The sequence below is a fragment of the Aquarana catesbeiana genome, linkage group LG05 (assembly GCF_042186555.1).
Source record: "Aquarana catesbeiana isolate 2022-GZ linkage group LG05, ASM4218655v1, whole genome shotgun sequence".
Classification (NCBI taxonomy): domain Eukaryota; kingdom Metazoa; phylum Chordata; class Amphibia; order Anura; family Ranidae; genus Aquarana; species Aquarana catesbeiana.
The window spans coordinates 207,130,726-207,154,164 of NC_133328.1; the positions used below are offsets into that span (position 1 = coordinate 207,130,726).

At 41.4% G+C, this 23,439-nt stretch overlaps 1 protein-coding gene across 1 annotated transcript in view; it reads right to left on the minus strand.

Moving 5' to 3' along the window:
- The window catches only part of SEPTIN7 (septin 7), a gene marked incomplete in the record, with an annotated part of 203,744 nt that overhangs the window by 21,457 nt on the left and 158,848 nt on the right, over positions 1–23,439 (minus strand). Inside the window, 5 exon segments of the mRNA XM_073630520.1 lie at positions 1,092–1,227; positions 5,475–5,495; positions 7,411–7,536; positions 11,974–12,025; positions 22,721–22,817. Of these exon segments, the coding sequence (XP_073486621.1) occupies positions 1,092–1,227; positions 5,475–5,495; positions 7,411–7,536; positions 11,974–12,025; positions 22,721–22,817 (432 nt within the window).

The window sequence follows — 23,439 nt, forward strand, 5'->3', positions numbered from 1 at the left end:
GTATGCCACTAGTTTACATAATGAATTAAAACTGAGTAGGGGAGGAACATTCGGTAGACGCCAACAAGCATCAGCACTTAAAGCAGAGTTCCATCCAAAAATGGAACTTCCGCTTTAAGGGAAGTTGACCCCCTGACATGCCACGTTTGGCATGTCATTTTTTTTGGGGGGGGGGGGGGGCAGAAACCCTCTTTTTTAGAGAGTTCTAGCTTCCACGTCCTCCCGGGGCACCGCGTAGCCAGAAGTTCACCTCTCCCCCTTCCCTCTTGGCAATCTTCTGGGACAAGTCACAGGTCCTAGATCAGGGGTGTCAAACTCAATTTCATCGTGGGCCGCATCAGCATTAGGATTGCTCTCAAAAGGGCCGTTTGTATTTGGAAGATTAGCTGTCCAGCCCATCCCCTCCCCTTACATTAGGTGTCAAGAGCCACCCCACCGTCAGAAGTCGAGTCCCCCACCCTCCCTTACATCACAGTGCACCCCCCTTACCCTATGCTGCTGTTGGGAAGATGGATGCATTGCTTGAAAGCAGAAAGTACAGGGTCTGGAGGAGGACCAGAGGAGGGCTGGAGATCTCCTGCAGCTGCAGGAGAAGTGCGAGGGCCACATGAAATGGCCTGGAGGGCCGGATTCGGCCCGCGGGCCTTGTGTTTGACACCTGTGTCCTAGATGATTGTCCGGCCAGTCACAGCGCAGCTCGCGAATGCGCAGTGCGTGCCTGGCTGTGAAGCCACAGCCGGGCGCCCACTGTGACAATGCCGGTGCTGCAGAGAGGAGGGGAAGACGAGTGGGGCTTCGTTCCCCCGCATCGCTGGACCATGGGACAGGTCTGATTATTAAAAGCCAGCAGCTGCAGTATTTGTAGCGGCTGACTTTTAATTTTTTTTTTTTATTTAGTCAGAACTCTGCTCTAAAGAACACTTTTGAAGCCTTTTAGCATCATCATTCACATTAATAAAACTGCAAGCTGCAGCCATTATAAATACAAACATACAGCTGATTCAATGCTGCCTAAGCAAAGCTTTTAACTATTGTTCATGGATTTCTAAACATTTTTTTTTTTAGTAATAGATTATGAAAGATATACTTACTTCTGCCTCGGAGTCCTTGAGCTTCTGAACTTTTTCTTTGACTTTCATCTCAAATACCTGTTCCATTTCCATCTCCATTTTCTTCATTTTGGCCACATGTTCCCTTCTTTCTTCTTCCATCTGAGCCAATGGGCTCCTATAACACATGACAGCATAGGTAACTGAAAGGCAGCATGAAAATACATTTAATACTTAAAGTGAGTAAAATGATAACAGATGGGATGGTGAGGTATTGATGCTACCCGGTAATAACCACCATAATGCAAAGTAACCTGCCAGTTAAAGAAGACAACATCCAGTCTGAATACACCAGAAGGATATAAACACAGATCAAACTGCATGGATTAGGAGATCACCTATACAGCAATTCTCTGTATAAGCATATTCTGAGTAATGATGGCTTTGGACACACAAGCACTGGTGATCCGCCTCTATATTTCTGAATTGTTAAAATTAAGGGACCAGATAGAGCTAACCATTATATCATACCTCCTAACTTGTCTATGTCTCTGTATCAGTAAATCCATCTGACATGTGGACAGACAACCATTCTAAAAAGACAGATAGTTCTGCAGAACTGTATGTGGCCTATCTTATGTTGTCCGGCTTCTGTGTAAAATTAGCAGCTATAGATAATATCTCCCAGAAACGGTCTACCACTTAGAGAAAGTAATTCAGTTTTTTTCAGATGATTTCTGTTCAGCTTCAATAATTCAAATTTTTGACATATCAAGATATATTTGGCTTTCCAATTTCTAGCAAAATAAACCCCAGCAGTACAGCCCTTTGTAATACCTTGTTCTAAAAGCGTTTGTTTCCCCAAGAAGTGCAAATTCTACCTGTGACAACCCTAAACCTAAACTGTGTTGAGGCAACTTAAAGTAAACCAATTATAACATACAGGAACTGACAGTGCTCCTGAAAACACCAGCTGCCTGTTATATTGATCCACTGGCATAAAGCAGAACCGGGGAAAACTTTTTTCCCCATGTCCTTGTTGCGGATCTCCTACCGTCACTGACTATTGCATCCATGTTCTTCTGAGCTTTGTAGTTCCTCTGCAATAGCCTGCTGATTTTGAAGAAAATCTATTACTGCCAGGTGATATCCGGTTTGTAAGGGCGCTGGTTGCTATTTCTCCAATATCCCCAGCCAGCAGTCTTGTCACTGCCCACATGTAGTTCTCCACAGCGAGCAGGGATTTGTACTTGGTACAAATGTGTAGTGGGCGGAGGGGTCTCACAGCACCCGGTCTGTACCCCCTATGGAGGTGGTTTCCTCTGCTCCCTGCCAGCACCCCCCCCCCCAATCTCTCACTGCGGAGCGGGGATAGTTACTAAACATCAGCCGGGTGACACAGCGGGGATCTTGTATTTGAAACATTGATCGCCGTACAGTCCTGTCTTCTGGGCTGGCATTGGACCAGTGTGCTGTCAATCACAATGCCGGCCCAGGAGGTGGGACGTTACGATGATCGGCGTTTAATATACAAGATCTGTCACAGCCTGCGATCCCCCCTCTGTCACCCAGCCGGTGTCTCGTAATGATCCCCGCTCTGCACTTATGGGCTCTGATGAGACCGTCTGCACTTATGGGCTCTGATGAGACCGCACTGAAGTTTGAAATTTCCATACATAAGGCTGTAGCCTACCTAATCCGGTTTGTTACTGAGTAGTATCGCTGGCTGGCTGCAGAATGAGGGGTGCGATTTATGCTGAAGAGGGCTTGTTCACATTTAACATGTACAGGCCTAGTGTACCCTCCCACATTCACTCCAATCCCAAGAATTCATGGGAAATGTAGTGAGAGAGGGGAGTATATGGTATAATCACTGTTATAACAGCCCCTCCTTGGCACAATACATGATGAACTACATTTTTTGAACTACAGAGCCAACTTCCTGAAAATTCAATTGGACTTTTCGAAGGAATTTCACAAATGTAATAACTGTTTAGTCCTTTGTGTAGGAGGGTGTACTAATAGGGGATTTTTTTCGCCAAACCCAGAGTTCTGCTTTAAATCTTTACAGAGTCACTGGCATGGAACAGGAATGCAGATTAGTAAAATTTAGGGAGTAGTCAGAAGTCCATTTCCATATATGCAATTGTGGGTCAGCGATAAGTATTGAAGAAACAGGGTCATTGTGAAAGCAGAGTAACATACATTTACAGAGGTCAGAAAAAACAACCTCATCTCATGATAGGTTTCCCTCATTAAAACATAAATGTAGCTGTTGTTCACAGATTATTGTATTGCCATGTTCTCAAAAAATTATTCAACATTTTTAAGGGCAGGTCTAGTGCTGATTGGTGGCTGAAGAGAAGTAACAGATATCCATAAAAGTCCTTTGATTAAAGGATAAGTTAACACACATACATTATATATATATATATATATATATATATATATATATATATATATATATATATATATATATATATATATATATATATATATATATATACACACACACACACACACATCTTTTTCCAGGTTAAAAAAAAGAAATTTGCATTTACTATTTTTTTTTGGACAGTCTATAAAACATTGCAGGGGATCTTGCAGACTACGATACAGGCAGGCAGCTACCAAATTGCAAAAAGAATCAAAAAACTATGAGAATGCTCACCAGCATCCTTGCAGTTTATTGAAAACTACAAGCCGTTGGATACGGTGGCCGAACTCTGTGAATGAATACCATGGCCGTGTGGGTGAAGCCCCACACTTAAATTGTGACAGCTGGTGCCAGGAGAGGATTCCCCACCTGCTGTCACAGGGGGGTTGGGTGTGATCGGGGAACAGGAGGCAGGAGCTGGAACACATTACATTTTCTACCCTAAATACGAGTGGAACATGTAACATGTTCCAAAGGTGAACTTATCCTTTAACATTGATGTGCCTTGATTAACATTGAGGGTACAAAACGATATAGAGAATAATATCTTTTTTTTCATTCCCCCCCACATACACACACACGCAGTATTGTGCAAAAGTCTTAGGCTCTTGATAGTTCACTGATTTTTTTTTTAGATGGTCACATTCTCTGCATCAGTATGTCACACAAGTACATGTTAAGAGTTATCCTATTGCAAAAAGTGAATGCCTTTAAATTATTAGATTTCCATGTAAAAAAAAAGTGTAGGCTCTTTTAGGCATATAGTGGTAATCCTAAATTCTACACAGTCTCTCCCCCCCCATTATAAAAATTTTTTTGCAGACCGTTGTTTCTTAGATGAGCCATCCAAGCTCCTCTGCAGAAGAAAACATGGGCAAGGCTCATCACTGCTAACCCAGTAAATAAATACATCAAGCTTACTTGAAGGATGACTTAAAGCACTGTATGACAACTCACTAGAGCCCTGGTACACCTACCTGCAAATGCAGAGAAGTCTTCCCAGAAGTGGTCTTTGTGGAAGCACTGCAACCAAAAAGCCTTTTTTCCCCCGTGGTAGAAAGAAGCCAAATGACTCACCCACACAAGAAAACACAAAAGCGGTTTTTGTGCTTTTGTGTTTTCTTGTGTGGGTGAGGCATTTGGCCTCTTCCTACCGTGGGGGAAAGGCTTTTTGGTTGCAAAATAACACAAAAATGCAGAAAAAAGACAAAATTTAAAATATTTGTTTCAGAAGGCAGCTTGCCTTGGAGAAAGGCACTTGGAAAATGTCTGCAAGCAACAATCAAGCATGGGGTACTTCCCTGCCTGTTTGGGACTGCATTTCTGCAAATGTATTTGGTGATTATGTCAAAGCTGGTGCCACAGTCACTTATCAGAAGGAAAGGCAGATTCTTATCCTCATTTAATACCACCACATGGAGATATACAACTGGTCTCAATTTCCTTCTGCAGCATGACAATGATCCCAAACCTACAGCTGAAATGATGAAGAACAATCTGCAACAAAATAAAAAACAAGGAATAGTGTGGCCCCCACAGAGTCCCGATCAATAGCGTCTAACCATTTTGGGTATGTTTGCAAAGACAGTCAAAGCTGATTCCCAAACATTTTTTTTACCTTAATGCAAGTAATGCATTAAGGCAAAAAAAAAATTAGGCTTTAAAACCACTTTAAACATTTTTCACAAGTACCTAAAACTTTTGCACAGTACTATATTCATACTGTATGTACACACAGAACACGGAATGACCTTTTTCTCTCACTTTTCTCTGTAGCTTAATATCGGTAAGCAGGAAGCACCATAATGCATTTCTCAGTCAGGAAGTGATGTGACATTAAGATTGTATTTCATAGTATGTTCTACTTTTATGCAGTGTCTGTTCTTTCTCAGCACAACAAAGATTACTACTACTAAAAATCACAATTTAAACTGTGCCAATTACTTTATACAAAGTAAATGTATGCAAAAACTTAAAGAACCACTTACATGCCTTCAACTGTGTCAAGTCTAAAAAACAAAACAAAAACAAAGAAACAAAAAAACAAAACACAAGGACTTAGCATGCTTAATTTAAGCAAATAATCAAAATTAATCAATTAAGAAAAGCTTTATTTGTGCATCTAGGACTTTAATATAGTGTGCAAGTAAATTAAATGTCAGTCTTAAAAAGCAACGATCACCAGGTTAGTGGAAACATACAAATATTGGCCAGAAATTGGTTACTTGAGAATTTAAAGAGAGAAAAGCTTACATTATGTGCAAGAATTAATATGTGCAGTAGTGCATTGGTGACAGTGCCATCAGTTCACATGCATTTATATTATTCACTTAACATTCAAAAGTTAATAGGCATTAAACTTTATAAGGGACTGTTTGAAGACTTGCCCTACTATACTTTTCACTGAAATGGTGTCCTAAAGCAGCCACCAGATTGATATTTTTCCTAACGTTTGTACATTGGCCAGCTCCCCTAGTTGCTTTCTGGCCCTGCCAATCACAAAGAAGAGTTTATACGTATGCACCACATTCTGCTTCCAACAGGTTAAATAGTAGTAATGGAGAGGACCGCATTCACGTCACAGCATTAAGATTTCCATATTTCAAATCTTAATGCAGCGACTCTGGTCATCACAACTGCATATTTCACACAGGCATAGAACAGATATGACCCCTGCTGTGTACCTGCACTTTCTGTTTTTGCTAATGGAACTGTATTCAGTTGGCTACACATGGGTTGCTTTTTTCTTTAAAAAAACAAAAACAAAAAAAAAAACTACAAATTTAAGGAGTATTCAAAAATCTATGTTGGATTCTTTTATAATGCATACTCCAAAAGTGAAGTGTACAATGGGAAATGGAGGGATGTAAACGGACTCAGACAGCAGTATTTCATCATAGCGGTCTATGACAGGCAGGGAGAAATCGTTCTGACCTTGATCATACAGAGACTTCTTGCGCAGTTATCTTGATTTTTGTTGACTACAGGGTGCAGTATGTTTTTACCTCCTCAGCAAAGAGTGCTTTAATGTTTTCATAGACTTGATTATATGTTTACAGTAATTATCTTAATCATTTTTATTTATATTGGAGCTACAGATGTATTTGTACCTAGTTTTCTAAAACCTTCCCAACCACAGGAAAAATAAAACACTAGTACTGCTGCTGTTCTCATCCTCACAGTACTCTGCACACAGGTACAAACATATTTAGCTACATTAAAAGCAGAAGCTAAAAACGTTCGTTCTTTCTGATCAAATACAATCACTACTCTACAATGAAGTCTCCTTCAGAAGCCACAAGGTGTAGCTATTTCTACAAAATCATGCTCTAGCACCACGCCTACTTTTACAACATCCTGAACTCTAACTGGCCTTGAAGAAAATGAAAACCAGACAGCCTACTACACAGAAAGCCAACCATAAAGTTATCCACCAGTCTATGCAGCACATTCCTTGTCACGCTGATCACTGCACATTGTTCATACAAGTATGCATATTTTCACTGCAGTGCATCCAAAGCACTCCAAGACCTGACCTGAAGTTAACACTTTTTTTTAAACACAGTTTCAACAATTTGCAATTCTTTTAAATATAATAACATGTTAAGATGAAGCTTTCCTATCCCTTCTAGATGGCTATAAATCAAATGCACAGAATGAGTAAAACCTTCAAATAAACGCGTTCGCAACCTTGCAAACTAGTTTGGCTATACCGACTGGTAGTACATGAATGCCTCTTAGGATAGTAATGACACACATGCAACAATGGGAGATAGAATGGTACATGACTGTGAAATAGAGAACAGAATGATGTGAAATGCCTGAAACATGATGTCACAAGGTAGAGTAGGAAATGGAATGGAAAGATGGTAAACAGAACAAGAAAAATCAATGATGTGAATATACAGTGTAGATGGTACATACTTTGTAAGCTGGCCTTTGTTTTTGTTGTTATCCACACCATTGTAAGTCACAGCTGCTAACTTTCTGCTCCTGTAGTTTTCATAGTGTACATTATTGGTGACATCCTTGAGATCTTGCATGTGAGTCCTGTAGGAAAACAAAACCAAACAACCCTTTCACACCAAAAAATAATGTAACAGAATTCATTAGGTTTTGTTAATTTCTTTTCAACCTATTTAAAAAAAAGAAAAGTTGAGGGTTTTAAAAAAAAAAATAAAAATTTTTACTAACTTAGGTAAATGCAGCATCAAACACCGCTGATCGCTCAGTTCTCCCCCTCCGCTTTGAGCAGTGAGCTGGGGCTGTCAGTCACCGGCTCTCTCCTCCAGCGTTCACTGGAATTCTGGGCCGTGGAGGGGACAGGTGGATCACTGAGAGACTGAGCCAGGTGCCAATGTTCTATCACATAGTGTCCTCTGTCAAAAAAATGCCAGCGTATGCGCAGTACAGAACGGCATGCCAGCTGATTTCCCAATCAGCTAGCGTGACGTCACCATAGCACATGCGCACATTGTAGGAGGATTTTTCGATGGGAGATAGCATTTGATGGGCAGAATTGAAAGCTATGCAAACAGTGGCGGGAGACTGTAGTTATTAGGTTGTTACTCGCTGTTGCAGGTCGGGTTTACAGCATGCTCAAGGTCGGGTTTCGTCTGTGTTGCAGGGTGGGTTTAGTGTGTTGAACGGTGGGTTTTGCCTGTGTCTAAGGGCGGGTTGCAACACAGACAAAACCCGCCCTGCAACACAGACAAAACCCGCCCAGCAACAGTGAGGAACAATCTAATAACTACGGTCTCCCTCCGCTGTTTGCATAGCTTTCAATTCTGCCTATCAAATGCTATATCCCGTTGAAAAATGCCTCCTACGATGTGCGCATGCGCCATGGTGACGTCACGCCAGATGATCGGGAAGTCAGCTGGAGTGCCCTTCTGTACTGCGCACACGTGGGCACTTTTCGATAGAACCCCGGTCCAGGCTTCAGGGCAGATACCAACCATATGGCCAGGATCTTTCCGGAGCATGGACCGGCTCAGTGATGTCAGCCAACAGTGAACAGGCTTTAGCCCCCTGTCGGCTGAAAAACTCCTGTGATCAATAGAAGTATGTCCAAAAAAACTCTGGTCTTACTTCTCCTTTAATGGTTTTTATTGGTGTGCCCATATTTCTTATATCTAAACTCATGCCAAAACCTTGAATCTCCATGCTGAAATTTCAAGTAGCCAATAACCCAGTAATAATAAATTGGCTGACTCTCAAAGAAATGACTATTACAAAAAAAAAAAAAAAAAAATACATCTGCTGCTATACTGGTGCACAAACCACTAATGCCCAGTTAGTCATTGAAATTAATTGACAGCAGTGGGAGCCAATGGCCGCGTTCCTATCAATCTATCCAATCAACAGACATCAACCCCATTGAGAGAGGGACAGCGCGTGCCCAACGAAGAGATGAAGGGGCTCAAGTAAAAACGGGGGGGCTGGTGACTGCCAGATGTTTTTTCACCTTAATGCATAGGATGCATTAAGGTGAAAAAACATGAGGATTTACAACCCCTTTAAAGAGAACTGGTTATGAGATTGTTCAACAATGTACTTGCTCCTATTTGCCAGTATACACAATAGTATTCGCAAAAAGCCAAATTAAGACAAAGTAATTTCAGCAATTTGAATTCACAAAGGATTCTGCATATTTTTTTCAAATAAAAGGACAATTTTGACCAATATTATGAACAGCATCAGTTGTTACACATTCTTCTGAACTGTCAAGCCATCACATAAGCCTCAGGTCACACTGGGACGACTTGTCAGGCGACCTAGTCGCCTGACAAGTAGTGTCCCGTTCTCTGCAATGGAACCATTCTAATCGGAGCGACACAAGTCGCTCCGACTTAGAAAAAGGTTCCTGTACGACTTTTTGGGGCGACTTGCATTGACTTCTATACAGAAGTCACCGCTGAGTCGTGTCCTGGGTCGCCTGAGGCAGTCGCGCTGTAAGTCGTGCTGCCTCAGTGTGAACCGACCCTAACTGTTGCCATAACTGATCATGTTGCAGCACCATGGAAACTGCAGATTCAACAGAAGCTACGATGGCTGCTTCCATAGCTGTGAAGGATAGGAGGGTTTATATCCTTTTTAAAGTGGCTGTAAACCCTTACATATACCCAGTAAAGTAACTGGCCTCATGAGATACAGAGATGAAACAAATCCTCCTATATACATTGGCAAAAAAAGTATGTGAACCAACTGGCTTTCTGCAGTAATTTACCATAAAATGTGATTTGATCCTCATCAGTGACAATAGACAAACAAAATGTGCATAAGCTGAGAACACACCAACAATTCAAATTTCTTGTGTTTATTGCACACACCCATTAAACATTCTTAGTGCTGGAGGAAAAAGTATATGAGCCCTTGGAGTTAATAGTTGTTCAAACTTTCTTCGACAGCAAGTAAGCTCTTTCGGTAGCTCTGGATCAGACCTGCACAACGTTCAGGAGGAATTTTTGAGTGTTCCTCTTTACAAAACTGCTTCAGCTCAGACACATTTGTAGGTTGTCTGATGTGAATGGCTCTCTTGAGGTCATTCCACAGCATCTCTATGGTGTTAGGGTCTGAGCACTGACCGGGCCACTCCAAAAGGAGCTTTTTTTCTTTTTCTGAAGCCAGTCTTTGGGGGATTTACTTTTGTCCCCTTCATAATGCCAAGTGATCTAGGCCCTGAGGCAGCGAAGCAAGTCCAAATCATGAGATTTCCCCCAATAAGTCATCGATGGGATGATGTTCTGAGATTGGTAAGCTGTGCCCTTTTTGCACCATACATAGTGCTGAGTTTTCTTCCCGAACAACTCAACTTTAGTTTCATTAGTCCACAAAACAATTTCCCAGTAGTGTTGCGGTTTGCCAAGGTGTTCTTTGGTAAACTTTCGGTGCACAATGTTTTTTGTTTTTTTTAGAGCAGCGGCTATCACCATGGTGCTGTGCCATGGACACCCTGCATGTTCAAAGACTTGCGTATGGTAGACTCATGATCAGGGATGTTTGCTAGTTCCAGTGATGTCTTCATGTCTTTAGCTGTCGCTTGTGGGTTCTTTTTTACCTCATTGATGATTCTACATTGTGCCTTTGGAATCATCTTGGCAAGACGCCCACTTCCAAGAAGAGTCGCCACAGTACTAAACTGTCTCTATTTATAGACAGTTTGTCTGTCGACCGATGGATGCCTAAACACTTTGAGATTGCGTTGCATCCCTTTCTAGCCTTACAAAGATCTTGATGATATGTCTACTCTTGACGATATGTCTTCAGAGAGCTTTTTTTGCGAGGCATGGTTCACATCAGCTGATGCTTCTTATGAACAGCAATCTTAAAATGTTTGGGTGTCTTATCAATGTAGCTTTAAACCACACCTCCAAAATCATTTGAATAATTGGACTCCAGGTTGGCAAACTCCTGACTCCAATTGGCTTTTTCTGAAGTAATTATTCTATGAGTTCGCTGTGTGAATGTTTAATGATTGTATTCAATAAAGTCACAAGAAATTACAATTGTTTGTGTGTTAAGCACTTTGTGTTTATCTATATTGTGACTTCTTCAGAAACCAGATAATTCCAAAGATTTCACACTTTTTCCTGCCACTTTATGTTATACCTGTTTATCGGATTCTTCTCTACATTCATGGGGAGCTGAGCTGAATTTACACTTTGCAAAGCTAGTAAGAGCTGACTGGAGGGAAGGGACACCCCCCCTTCATGCAGCACACAGGAACAGAGCTGAGGCCTTCAATCAAAAGCTGTATGTTGGAGCTCCCTCCCCGGTCACATTTTTACCTTTTGGGTGTCAGGAAAACTATTCAGAAGTGACTCGTGCAGACAGCAGTGGAAGGATACAGTAGACAGAAACTACACTTACTGCTCTGGATTGAGACAGGTACACACTATAGATGGGATATTGCTTTGTTCATATTTCACAACAGAGGTTTACAACCACTTTAATAAAGGACTGGGAGATACTATTTAAACCCTGTGATTATATTGTCTGTGCCTATGTAATCTTTTCAAAATTAGCACAGCCTAAAATTAGGAATCAAATTGTGTCAACATTACTAAACAAGTCTGCGACATGTGCCAGTAAAAAGTCCAGCTGGTAGTTGGCAGAAAACACATTTCTAAAAAACATATAAAAACTGCCAATAATCTCTCTCAGCCATTGCCAGCAATTGTATTCAGTTCTAGCAGAGATATAACTGTGAAGAAAGGAACCCAGCACGTAATAGGTGCACATGGTGCATTAACACACCACACACACACATACAGGTGAAGTGACGTGACGTGCTGTTCTCCCCCCACCCCCCGTTTAGGCACAATTTATTATACGGTAACAGACATTATTCTGTCTTATCAGACAATAGAGGTATGATGTAAATGCATTGGATTAAATATACAGGACCGTGTTTCAGTAAGGTGCAGTCATGTATGCTATAGATGCTTCACGATGCTGTGAAATATTTGCCAAAGAGGTGTTTACCTTATCAACATGTTCCGCAGAATAGTGAAGTCACAGTGTTCACCATTTTCAACTGTAAAGGAAGGTAAAAACAGAATTGTAAAGGAAACGAAACAGTCTCCAACAGAATTCATGTCATTTTTACATACACTTACTGTCACATTACAAGCACTGACAATAAGAACATGATTAAGTTGTTTAAAATAAAGCAACATTTTACAACAACCCTACCCCTCTTCCCCCGCATGCAGAACGCAAAATAAGAAAACATGTCTACATGTTGTTTGCATATCGACAAGCTACTGACACAATGCTCTCTCTGAATCAGAAAAGACAGTCATCATTTGGATCCACAACCAGCCTTGCACCACCAGAGATAGAGGCATACAAAGAATGCGTACATTGTGCTCTTGTGAACAATTCAGACTTGTCTGCGTCCACATTAGAGGTGACTTATCCAGCAACTAGACATGGTAATCACTGTTCATAAATACAATACTTCAACTTTAGGTTGCCAGTACACATGTAGATCACACCACCTAAGACCTCTGGAACTTGTCAGGGAGTACAAGTTGATAATCAAATCTGACATTTATGTGTGGTCCAGGCAAGGGCTAACCACCCATATTGTGCAATGAACATTATTGGAGAGCTCCAAACATGTACCCAAGTGAAATTTTACAGAGCAAACATTTTTAAGTGATCTTGTCTTTTTTTTAAGCCTCCAAAATGAAAAGTCCTGCCATTACTTTTGTGACATTTACTATTAGTCTGCAGTTGCAGCACCTTCTAGAAATCCCTCAGATCTCCAGGATGGGGAAGAAAGATTTGGATGGTTACTGATTAAATCATAGGCTTCCTTTTACTGCCACCACTGTAGTTGTGTTATGGCAGTGCAGCAAAGGGATTAAAACAAACAGGGGACACAGGTTTTTTTTCTGGCAATGCTGCAGCCTTGCAGAAATTAAACTGCAGAAGAGGCTGTCACTTTTATGTGTGAGTGGGTAGGTAATCAGAAATTCCACTCGTTATAATAAGAGAATAGAGATTTGTGAAATAATCCCAAAAAAGTGCCTCCCCCGACTAAAAATCACAAAAGGATAAAGCTCTGTGTGCCGATACAAAATCATCTCACATTTAGACCCCTTTCACACTGGGGCAGGCCGGGCATTAGCGGTAAAGCACTGCTAGTTTAGCGGCGCTTTTCAGCCGCTAGCGGGGCACTTTTAACCCCGCTAGCAGCCAAAGAAACAGTTAATAGAGCCCGTGTTGCGGTGCTGCCGAAGCGCTTTAGCAGCGCTTCCCATTCATTTCAATAGGCAGGGGTGGTGCAGGAGCGGTGTATACACCACTCCCACACCGCCCCAAAATGCTGCTTGCAGGACTTTTTTTTCCCGTCCTGTAAGCTCACTGCCCCAGTGTAAAAGCACTCAGGTTTTCACACTGGGCTGGCTTGAGAGACGCTTTACAGAGTTAGGAGCCAACCAGATGATCCTATTTTTAGCGCTAAAATGCCTGAAAAGTGCCCCAGTGTGAAAGGGGTCCTATTAAACAAAATTTTTGTTTCCACTTCCTGATGATGGCACATTGGCCTTACAGCTGCATCTGGGTATGTGGTACAAACAGGCGGCTGAGCAAATCTAAAGACTAAATAGCCGGAAGAAGCCATTCCCATGCCACAGCCTTGATGCTTTGTGTCACTGAAAAATGAACGCAGTATGTTGAATCGACAGACACCAACCTGTCAAACTTGCCTATTCAATTCAATTAGGCCTCACAGCAACCACCGGCCAAATGCTTGGCTCGCAGTTTTGAAACATTAGCCCAATTATAAAAACTGTCTTTCTAGAGACTCGGGTCTCCAAACTTTCTAAACAAAGGGCCAGTTTACAGTCTTTTAAAATTTAGGGGGGCCCGACTTTGGCCAATGGGAGTAGAAAATGATGTCATTGGGAGGAATAGCGGCCCATCGTTGGTGTCAGTGGGAGGAATAGTGGCCAAACGCTGGTGTCAGTGGGAGGAATAATGGGCCATCGTTGGTGTCAGTGGGAGGAATAAAGTGGCAGGAACTATGGCTCTCTGCTGACAGTGGTGGGATATAATGCCCCAAGGGCCAGATAAAAGCAAGCAAAGGGCCACATCCAGCCCTAGGGGCACAGTCTGGACACCACTGTTCTAAAGAAAAAAAAAGTTAAGACGCAGGATTGCCTCCTGAACATCTACCAGCAGCTTCTTTGCTGTAATTACATTTGATGTAAACAATGAAATGAAGATTTAGTGTACGGATTTGTTTATTTATGGTGCAGAAAACTAAAGGGCAATGCAAAAATAACTGGTGCATGTAAATCTAGCAATTATTATAGCAATAATTGTAGCAAAACAAATGTGCACAGCTCTAGTTTAAGACCCCTTTCACACTGAGGCGCTTTTCAGGTGCTTTCACGCAAAGAAAAAACACACCTGAAAAGCTTCCAAAAACATATTTCTATTAAAAAAATAAAATCAATGAATGGTTTTACAATGGGGTGGTGAAAAAACTCCTGCAAGCATCTTTGGAGCAAAAGCGCCCCTCTCCATTAAAATGAATGGGAAGCGCTTAAAGCGCACAAAAAGCGTTTCAAAATGGTTCTTTTAAGTCACGTGACCTTTAAAAAAAGCGCACCACTAACACCTCAAAAGCACCCGGCTTTTTATGGGCAGTTTTCAAGCACCTCAATGTGAAAGGGGCCTAAAAAGGCCCATGAACTACTTTGCCTTTGTCGTGTGTGGAGCAGCCCACCGAAATGAATGGGCTGCCCTATGCATGTGGTACAATGCTGCTTGTGAATGTAATCAGACAGAAGAAAAGGCAGCCATTTTTCCAAGCAAAGAGTTTTAAGTCATCATATACGCCATTACGGTGGAATTGCCACACAATCTAGTCGTTAGGTCACATTAAGCTTCTAACACATTCGTGGGCACTGTTATGAGAATAAACTTGACTTAAAGCAGATCTCTAGGCCAAACTTTTTTTAGAACCTTTTGGAGAGAGTGGTGAAGGGTTATACCATCTGTCCCCCTGCACGGAGATTCAACCCTCTATTTTTAATGGTCCTCTATCTGTACTGGTGACCAAAAAGCGTACATATACTAAAAGCTGGCTACACAGTAGTTTTTTTTCATGCGAGGTTGGTTCAGCGATCCCCCCCCGCTGAGCTGTTGTGTTCCGAGATTGTTGATCGGTAGTTGGTCGGCTGTTGGTTTTCCAGCATGCACGGCCAGCTTCTGTCGGAGACTGACATACACATGGGCCGAACGTTGGACATTTTTTATTTTTTGAACTGCCCGTCAACTCCTGACATTCGACCCGTGTATACGGGGCTTAAGTTAACATAGTTCAACTATCAACAAAAGCTGCATTCTAAGGAAGCAGATCGAATGATCAACTTGATTATATGCTTGCAGGTCATCATTCACACTGATAGGGGTCTGTCTGATGTCAACAAAAGCACATGGGGGAGGAGAAGATAAGATGGTTAACTGTCCTGACATCAATTTCAAAAGAATGTGTGTTGTTTATAGAACACTAGATTATTAAGAACAGAACTACATTAGTCTTTGGCCTAGAAGAGTTAGGAGCCAACCAGATGATCCTTTTTGGTCATGCCCCTTTGACAGAAGCCGGTGTTCTGCCGAGAAAGTTCCCCTCTGCGGATAATGACCCCCCTGTATTGCGCAGGCGCAGCGCTTGTGCAGTACAAACAACAAGGGAGCCGCCGAAAATCGCCGAAGCTGAACAGTCAGCTGTGAGTCAGCTGTAGACGGCAGCTGTGCACTGAGCAGGACATTGAGCTCAACACTGCTGCACGCTCTCGATGATCGTGCTACTTTGTAAGGGGCAGGTGTATTACTGTCATATCGTGGTAAGGGGTGGATGCTACAGAAGAGGTCGAATATTAAAGGGCAGAGCTGTTTGCACGAGCATTGGGAGCGTGCGGCATTGTCTGGTAGCATCGGGAGAGTCTGTTAGAATGTGGTGTTCATTGCGCAGGCGCGTGGTGTTCATTGCGCAGGCGCGGTGTACAGCTGACTCTCAGCTGTGTATGTTCTGCAGTTCTCCGCCGGGGGAACTTTTTCAGGAAGCTTCATACTGCGCAAGCGCTGCGGGGGAACTTTTTCGGCAAGCTTCATACCACGCAATCGCTGCGCATGCGCAGTACAGGGGGTCCTTATCCGCCGGGGGAACTTTTTCGGTAAGTCACCGGCTTCTGTCGGACCGCCTGCAGTACACACAGGCTGCGTGTCAGCCTGTTTCTACTGAACCAGTTGATGTTGCCCGACATTCAGCCCGTATGTACTAAGCTTTACAATCTGTGCTTATTGCATTCATACACAAAAAAAAACATGGGTCCTAATTAAAAAGTATCTAAACCCCACCTCATATAATAAAAAAAAACGGATTATATTGCAGCCTACCAGTCCTTAGATGTGGTGACTGCACTGGTTTTACATCTTCAGGCTAAGACCATTTTTACAAGTACAGAAAATACCAAATAATCTTGCCAGAATTTTTTTTTTTTTTTTTAAGAAAGGTAAAGTAATAAATGCAAATTTTTTTTGCAGGTAAAAAATGTGCATATAGTTAAAAAACTTGTAAATCTCAGGTTCCTGCAGACTGTCGGTGTAGCTGTCCGCTTGTTTGGGGCAGGCAGTTATGCAATGACAGGAAGGCTCAATGAACTACCTAGAGTGCTCACTAGCATTCTGGTAGTTTATTGAGAACTACAAGACTTCAGCCACAAAGGGTGTTGGTACGTGTAGTTTATTCAGTCACAGATCTCTGTGAATGAATGACGTAGACATGTAGGAGGAGCCCCACTGGTGAGAAGTGAAAACAGGTGGAACATGTAACATGTTCCCAAAGGTGTACTTATCCTTTAAAAGAAAGCACAAAAAGTCTTCACATCAATACCAGGTGAAAAAGGAAAAGCCTGAGAAAAAAGGAGAACGAATTCAGCAAATACATCTAAGGACTGGAAAGACGTAATACAATTTTTTTTTTGGTACACTGACTTGCTATGTTTGGAGTCTAAACATCCAGAGAAAATAGTAAGGTCTGCTTACTGTACTAAATACAAAATAAAATTCAACAATGAGCAAGTGTGAAACTGAAAACCTGCACTGTCTCCAGAATAGTTGAATAGAGTTCTATAAAAGGATAATGGCCCATTTAAATCAACCAGATCTCTAAAACTAGCCTTGTGTTTTGTCATACACATCTGTATAGAAACATACTAAAATTATACTACACCGTTCCCTCAATGCAAAACTTGGTGGATAAAGACGCCAAAAGGAGAACTGCAATGCCTAACATGAAGTAAGATCAATTTCCCTCCCGCTGAAATATTACCGAATCAAGGAAAGAAAAACTAAAAGATGAAACAAAAAGGTATCGGATTGCCAAAACTTGAAAGTTAAAGTTGTTCTTTTAGTGCAGCTGTTTGATTTTTCATGCCAGAGCTCTGTTTCCTGCCAGCCTAACACATCAAAGAGCCAAAGTACTTCCTCTGTTTAAGTAGTTCAATCCCTGAAATGACTTATTCCACATTCTGTGGACGAAATAAAGAGACAAGGTTTCAAGCAGAGATCACAAAGGCCTGTTAAGTGAACGTTCATGACCCAAGCTTCTCTAATGTTATAAAGAATACTTGCTCTGTATGGCATATGCCTTTTTACCATTCTGCAGTTTAAAAAAAAAAAAAAAATTGCAAATGGTACAATATTGTAGATCAGAAGAGGCACTTTAAAATAATAAAAAGGTGGCAATACTAATTTTGGGTGCTTACCCTATTGTGCTGCTGCTGTCTTATTTAATGCCTGAAGCTCAAACAAGTTCTGGAGCTCTTTTTAATCGCTCAAATTGGGCAGATTTGCGTGTTTCTATTACCATAGAAATTAATGGAGGCACACCATTTGCGTGTTTTGTGCACATTTGCACGTTTTGTCATACAGGCAGGCAGTTACAGAATGACAAGAACAGCCAATTAACTACCTAGAGTGCTCATTAGCGCTCTGGTAGTTCATTGAGAACTACAAGCAGTCAGCCGCAAAGGTTGATGGTAGTTGTACCTCTCCCATTCCCATTTTTTTTTTTTTAAATTGTGACAGCAGGTGCAGGGTCTGTTCCTTTAGTAACATGCTGCACCCCGGATATGGTTGTAACATGTTATGAAAGATTAACCTTTTTTTTTTTTTTTTAAACAGAGCTTAGTGTTGCTTCAATGCAGCTTGCACAGCTGTAGATGGAAGAAAGAGGGGGAATGCAAGTGACACATTTGCTTACAGCATACATTGTCCTATTTAGCATCATCAATCTGAGCTCCAAAGCCATTTGTTGTGAGACTTTGTTTTTTTTTTATTAAGAAAGAAAAAAGAAGATTGCCACGGTGTTCTCAAAGAGAAAAAATACAGTTTTCAGGTTTGTGGATTATAGGTAACCCAGGATTAGGGGATGGGCAGAAGCCAAACGTCCTATACAGCAGTGGTTTTTCTACCACTACTATAAATGACAGCTTCCTTTATTCGCCGTCAGTGGTTAAGGAAGCAGTAGGTATCAGCACTCCTTAACAACCAGTCATGTCACTCTGTCTCATCCATTTGCTGGCTAGGAATTCCCAGCCTTGTAAGCAAGGGGGCAGGGATTGTTGCTGACATTGCCATATTTGGACATCACTGGGTATACCCCACCTGTTTGTTTACATTTAGTAGAAGGAGCCACTGGGAGTGTAGCGATGGAATCTGACTTGTCTATTGGTCAGTGTTTTTTTTTTTTATTTTATTTAAACAAAGGCAAACTGCAGTTCTTTTCTTTGTAAAGCCCCTTTCACACTGCCACGACTTGAAGGTTGCGCGATTTTGCGGCCGCGATTTCAGGGAATGCCTGTGTAAACATGAGATCTATGGACCTCAACTCGCATCAAAGTTGAACCAAAGTAGTGCAGGGACTACTTTGAAGTCATTTCGACTTGAAGTCGCACAGATATGAATGGTACTTATCGGAAATCATGAGATACGACTTTGCAGTCCCAAGTCGCAAGACAAGTCGCACAAGTGTGAAAGGAGCATAAATGTTGATTTTGCTGTAGTAGTAAGTTATGCACATCCTTTATTGCCACATGTGGCTCACAACAGGGGTCTGGTGTGTCCCTGTTCAGGTCCAATTTCAGCCTGAATTTTTGGGCTGAATTCAGACCTGAAACAAACCAAAAAACGCACAGTACCTCTGTGCAAATTCGCACCAGAGCCGCAGCGGAGATATTTGAACTGGCTCCATAGAGAGCTGTTCAGTCTCATACCATGTGAATTGCATGCAGTGAAACACGCATCTAATTCGCATCAGTGTGAACCCAGCCTAAAAAGGTGCATTACTCGGCTAAACATCAGGAAAGAAATTACAAAATCTTAGCTAGATGGTATAAATGCCCAGTGGACCTACATAAAATGAATCCGGACAATACGGACATCTGCTGGAGATGTCATTTAGCTCAAGGTACAATGTCACATATTTGGTACTATTGCTCAGAAATCCAACCATTCTGGCAAAAAATATTTGAGATCTTTAGAGCACTGACTGGGACCAAACTGTATCCAGAAATACAAGTGGCAGTATTATCTATGATGCCAGGATCAATAAAAAACATAAAAAAGGGAATTTTGAAATATTTTTTGACAGCGGCTCGAACTGTTATAGCAAGAAAAAGGAAAAATACACTTGCGCCGTCCATTATTGAATGGGAATGTGAGATGACGGAGATGCGTGCCCTGGAAGAAAGAATGATAATAGAAGAAGGGTTAAAAAAACAAACATTAAATATATGTGCTAGATGGGAGGAGTTCAGAGCCTCTTCGAGACTGCTGAGGACAATTTAGAAAGAATGAAGAACATAAACAGGAAGAGACCCCCTCTAAAAGGGGATTTTTTTTTTTTTTTTTTTTGTATGAATGGGCATGAATGAGGGGATGTGGGCGGGTAGTTAGGCTATAAAATATAGGTTTTACATCCTTGATTTAATAGTATGAAGACTTAAAGTGAAAAAGAAATCTGAATAAGGTTCTGATAAAAAATAATAGAATTGTTTTATCATTTGGATGTATATGTGTTTGATAAAGTGTTATTGAAAATGTTTTGACAAAGATTGGGAAAAAAAAAAAAAAAAAAAAAAAAAAAAGGTGCATTACTCATATGGGTAGTTTTAATTAAAAGGCTTTCATAATTTTGCTTCTACAAAGTAAATGGCCACTATGGGTAGTGTATGTTCATTTAGCTTAATGAGTAGGTTAAAGCTGCATACACTTCAATCACCCAATCACTGTCAAGTGAAAATTTTCACTAGTACACGATTGGCTATACAAAGTAAATACAGTTTTGCCTTGTTTATTAAACTAAGTGAAAATCTGCTACTTCAACAGCATTGTTTAAGGTCAGACACTCAACAGGTTTCTCCGCATCCAATTTTCATAGGTGTGGACCCAGCCTAAGGGTTTCCCCCAGGCATGTTATTTAAAGGAATTCAGCATTTATAGATGGATTTTCTTTAATAGGGAGAGGGTTTACCAACTATGGTCATTATTGTTTAACATTTGGCTCCTATTAACTACAATGGGGTCAGATTTGGCACCTGAACTTCAGTAAGGTTTGCTGAACCCCAGGTATGTTCGGCTCATCCCTACCAAAGATAAATATTTATATGCAAAAAGCAGGAATGTGAGGTCAATATTGGAATATTGAGGGAAAGGATGCCCGTACACTGAATGACTTTTGCAATAGTGAAAGATATGAGCATCCTTTTGCAATGCTCTAGCAGAACTGGGCCACATAGGATCATCCCCAGTAAGCACTGTCAATCGTTGGAAGCACTTTTTAATTCACAGAGATTCACCATCTTGTTGCAAAATCTTAGTGTGAATGGATGTGAACTCCTTTTCAAAAAAAGAAAAAGGGATAGACTCATTTTAAATGCAGAACATTTACTTTGTCAGCTGGAACAGTGCATAAACCATTGCAGTCTTCTTTCTGTGCTAGCCAACATGAGGCAGTTGTCTCAGTGCCTGGTCTTTTGTGCTGAGACGTCTGCCAATTCTGTTCTGGCTGCAGTGAGCAGTGTGGTACACAATTCAGCGCATGACACAGCTACTTTTTTTTTTTTAACAAACTTTATTTGAAGTGCACAAAAGCGTGATGAGCTGCTCTGCTGTACTGTGACATGTGATCTTTCCAGTGCACTGTGATAAAATGCAAACATGCTGGGCTGCGTTGCAATGCGAGTAGGACGAATGTGTTCTAGAGGCGCTTGGCATTCTTCCAGTGCGGAAAAACGCTGGTCACTGCACTAGTGTGAATTGGCCTTTAGGGCCAGGCTAAAACATGTAGACAAAGCATTAGGTTTACTACTCAATCTAGGTTTCCATTCTCATTTATGGACATGAGCTATGGAAAAAAAAGAAAAAAAAAAAAAAAAACTGCAAAGAAAGTACAAACATCACGAGTATCCTTGAGGTGCAACTGCTCCCCTTTCCCAACTGAGAATGCCATAAAAGGCGATTTAGGCATCTTGCACAAGTGTTGACTATAGAGAACAAACTAGATACAATCCAGTGGTGGCCAGTGTTTTGTTAGATACAATCCAGGCAAGATGCATTAGGAGAAGGGGACTTGTGTGCATTGCTAGGGACCATCAATTTCCATTCTCCTTTCCAAAAAGGGCGCAATTTAAAGTGGTTGTAAACCCTTACAGACCACTTTTTACTACAGGTAAGCCTATAATAAGGCTTACCTGTAGCTACCCCGAATATCTCCTAACCCTGCATGGTTTAGGAGGTATCCCCTGTATCAGCATGTGACAATGTCATCGACACATGCGCACTGAAGCAACGGCACGTTTGTGCCATTGCTTCAGCTAGTGTGCCATTACTGGCAGCTCCTGCGTGCATGGGCAGGAGTGACATCATCGCGGCTCCGGCCAATCACAGCACCGGAGCCCGCGATACCTGGAAGTAACTCCGGGAGCAATGTCGCCGGCCAGAGCGGTGTACGGGGACCGCTACGGGGGCTTCAATCGAAGGCGAGTATTTCATAATGAGTTGGTATGCTATGCATACTAGCTCATTATGCCTTTGCCTTGCGGGGTTTTTTTTTCTTTGTTTTTTTGTTTTGTTTTGTGGGTTTACAACCACTTTGTGGCCACTAAAGCTGTATCTTTGGACAGTGGAATTGCAGTTGACTTGGTCACTTGTCAGGGAAAGTCAAGCCCCTGCATTAAACTTTTGTCTTTGTTACACCTATTTAACATTCTGTGGATCTGCAAATATATCTGTGTTATAACTCAGCTAAAGCAAAATGCACATTGTCACTAGCAAGGAGAAATATTGTATTACGTTAACGCGAATGACGAAAGTGCCAAAACAGGAATAAAAAATATGGTCAAGATTAAAATGGTTTGCGCATAAACATCCCAGATAAACCATGCAAGAAGCCAGCTACAAAACCATATTATGATTAAATGGAGTGTGAGAAAAACAAGAACCTTTCTTGGAATTTCAACTTTACTCTGCTCTCTGTGTCGAAAGTTACAATAAATATTTTGGATGAGACTATCCTTGGAAACAAGGACATACAATCTGGTTCAACAGCGCAAGAGGAATGTGGAATGTAAATATAGTAACTACATCAGAGACAGGGTAATGAAATAAAAAAACCTAAACCCTTGTGGGTTTTGGGGTGTATTCTCACCTTCCGCAACTCCCCATGGATATTGTCTTCCTCTTACTCTTTTGCCACTCACTTCTATGATAGTATTGCTACCCACAACAGCAAGAGGTAAACGGTCCTAAAAGACAGGAAATTAAGCATTAAATTGGTGTTGAGACTTCAGTCTTGACTGCACATTAAAATGCAAAAAAAAAGTAGGAATGAATATACAGGTCAAATAGACTATTTTTTATTAATATGGAGAGGATTTACTAACTATACAGGTCCCAAGTGCAAACATGTTACAACTCTTACAGCAGCCCTCTGCTTTTTTGCTTAATGGTTCCCCACAGATTCTTTTACCATTTCACCATTACTGCCCCCTCTTGTTCTTTCCGCACCAGCAAAAGCCACAGGCATTTGTACATCAAGGAACTGCATACAGAACAACTCCTGGGCTGGTGGCCCTGGTATGAATAAGGAATTCATGGAGGAGGCGAGAGTCCATGAGCTGGGAAATGGAGAGTGCAAAGCACAGAGGGGTGGAACCTGATTCTCACTATGAACTCCAAGACAAGGATTTTACAACGAGTACAAAAATTTTAAATTTCTATTTCCTCCATTTAGGGACACAGTCTTGTACTGTCTAGACGTTCAAAAGAAGTCCAACTAATGGGTGAGAAACAGCAAACAAAATGCTAACAGGCCCACAAAAATGCAACTGAGGACTTCCTAAAGCTCCTTCTATTAAGAGCTGAAAA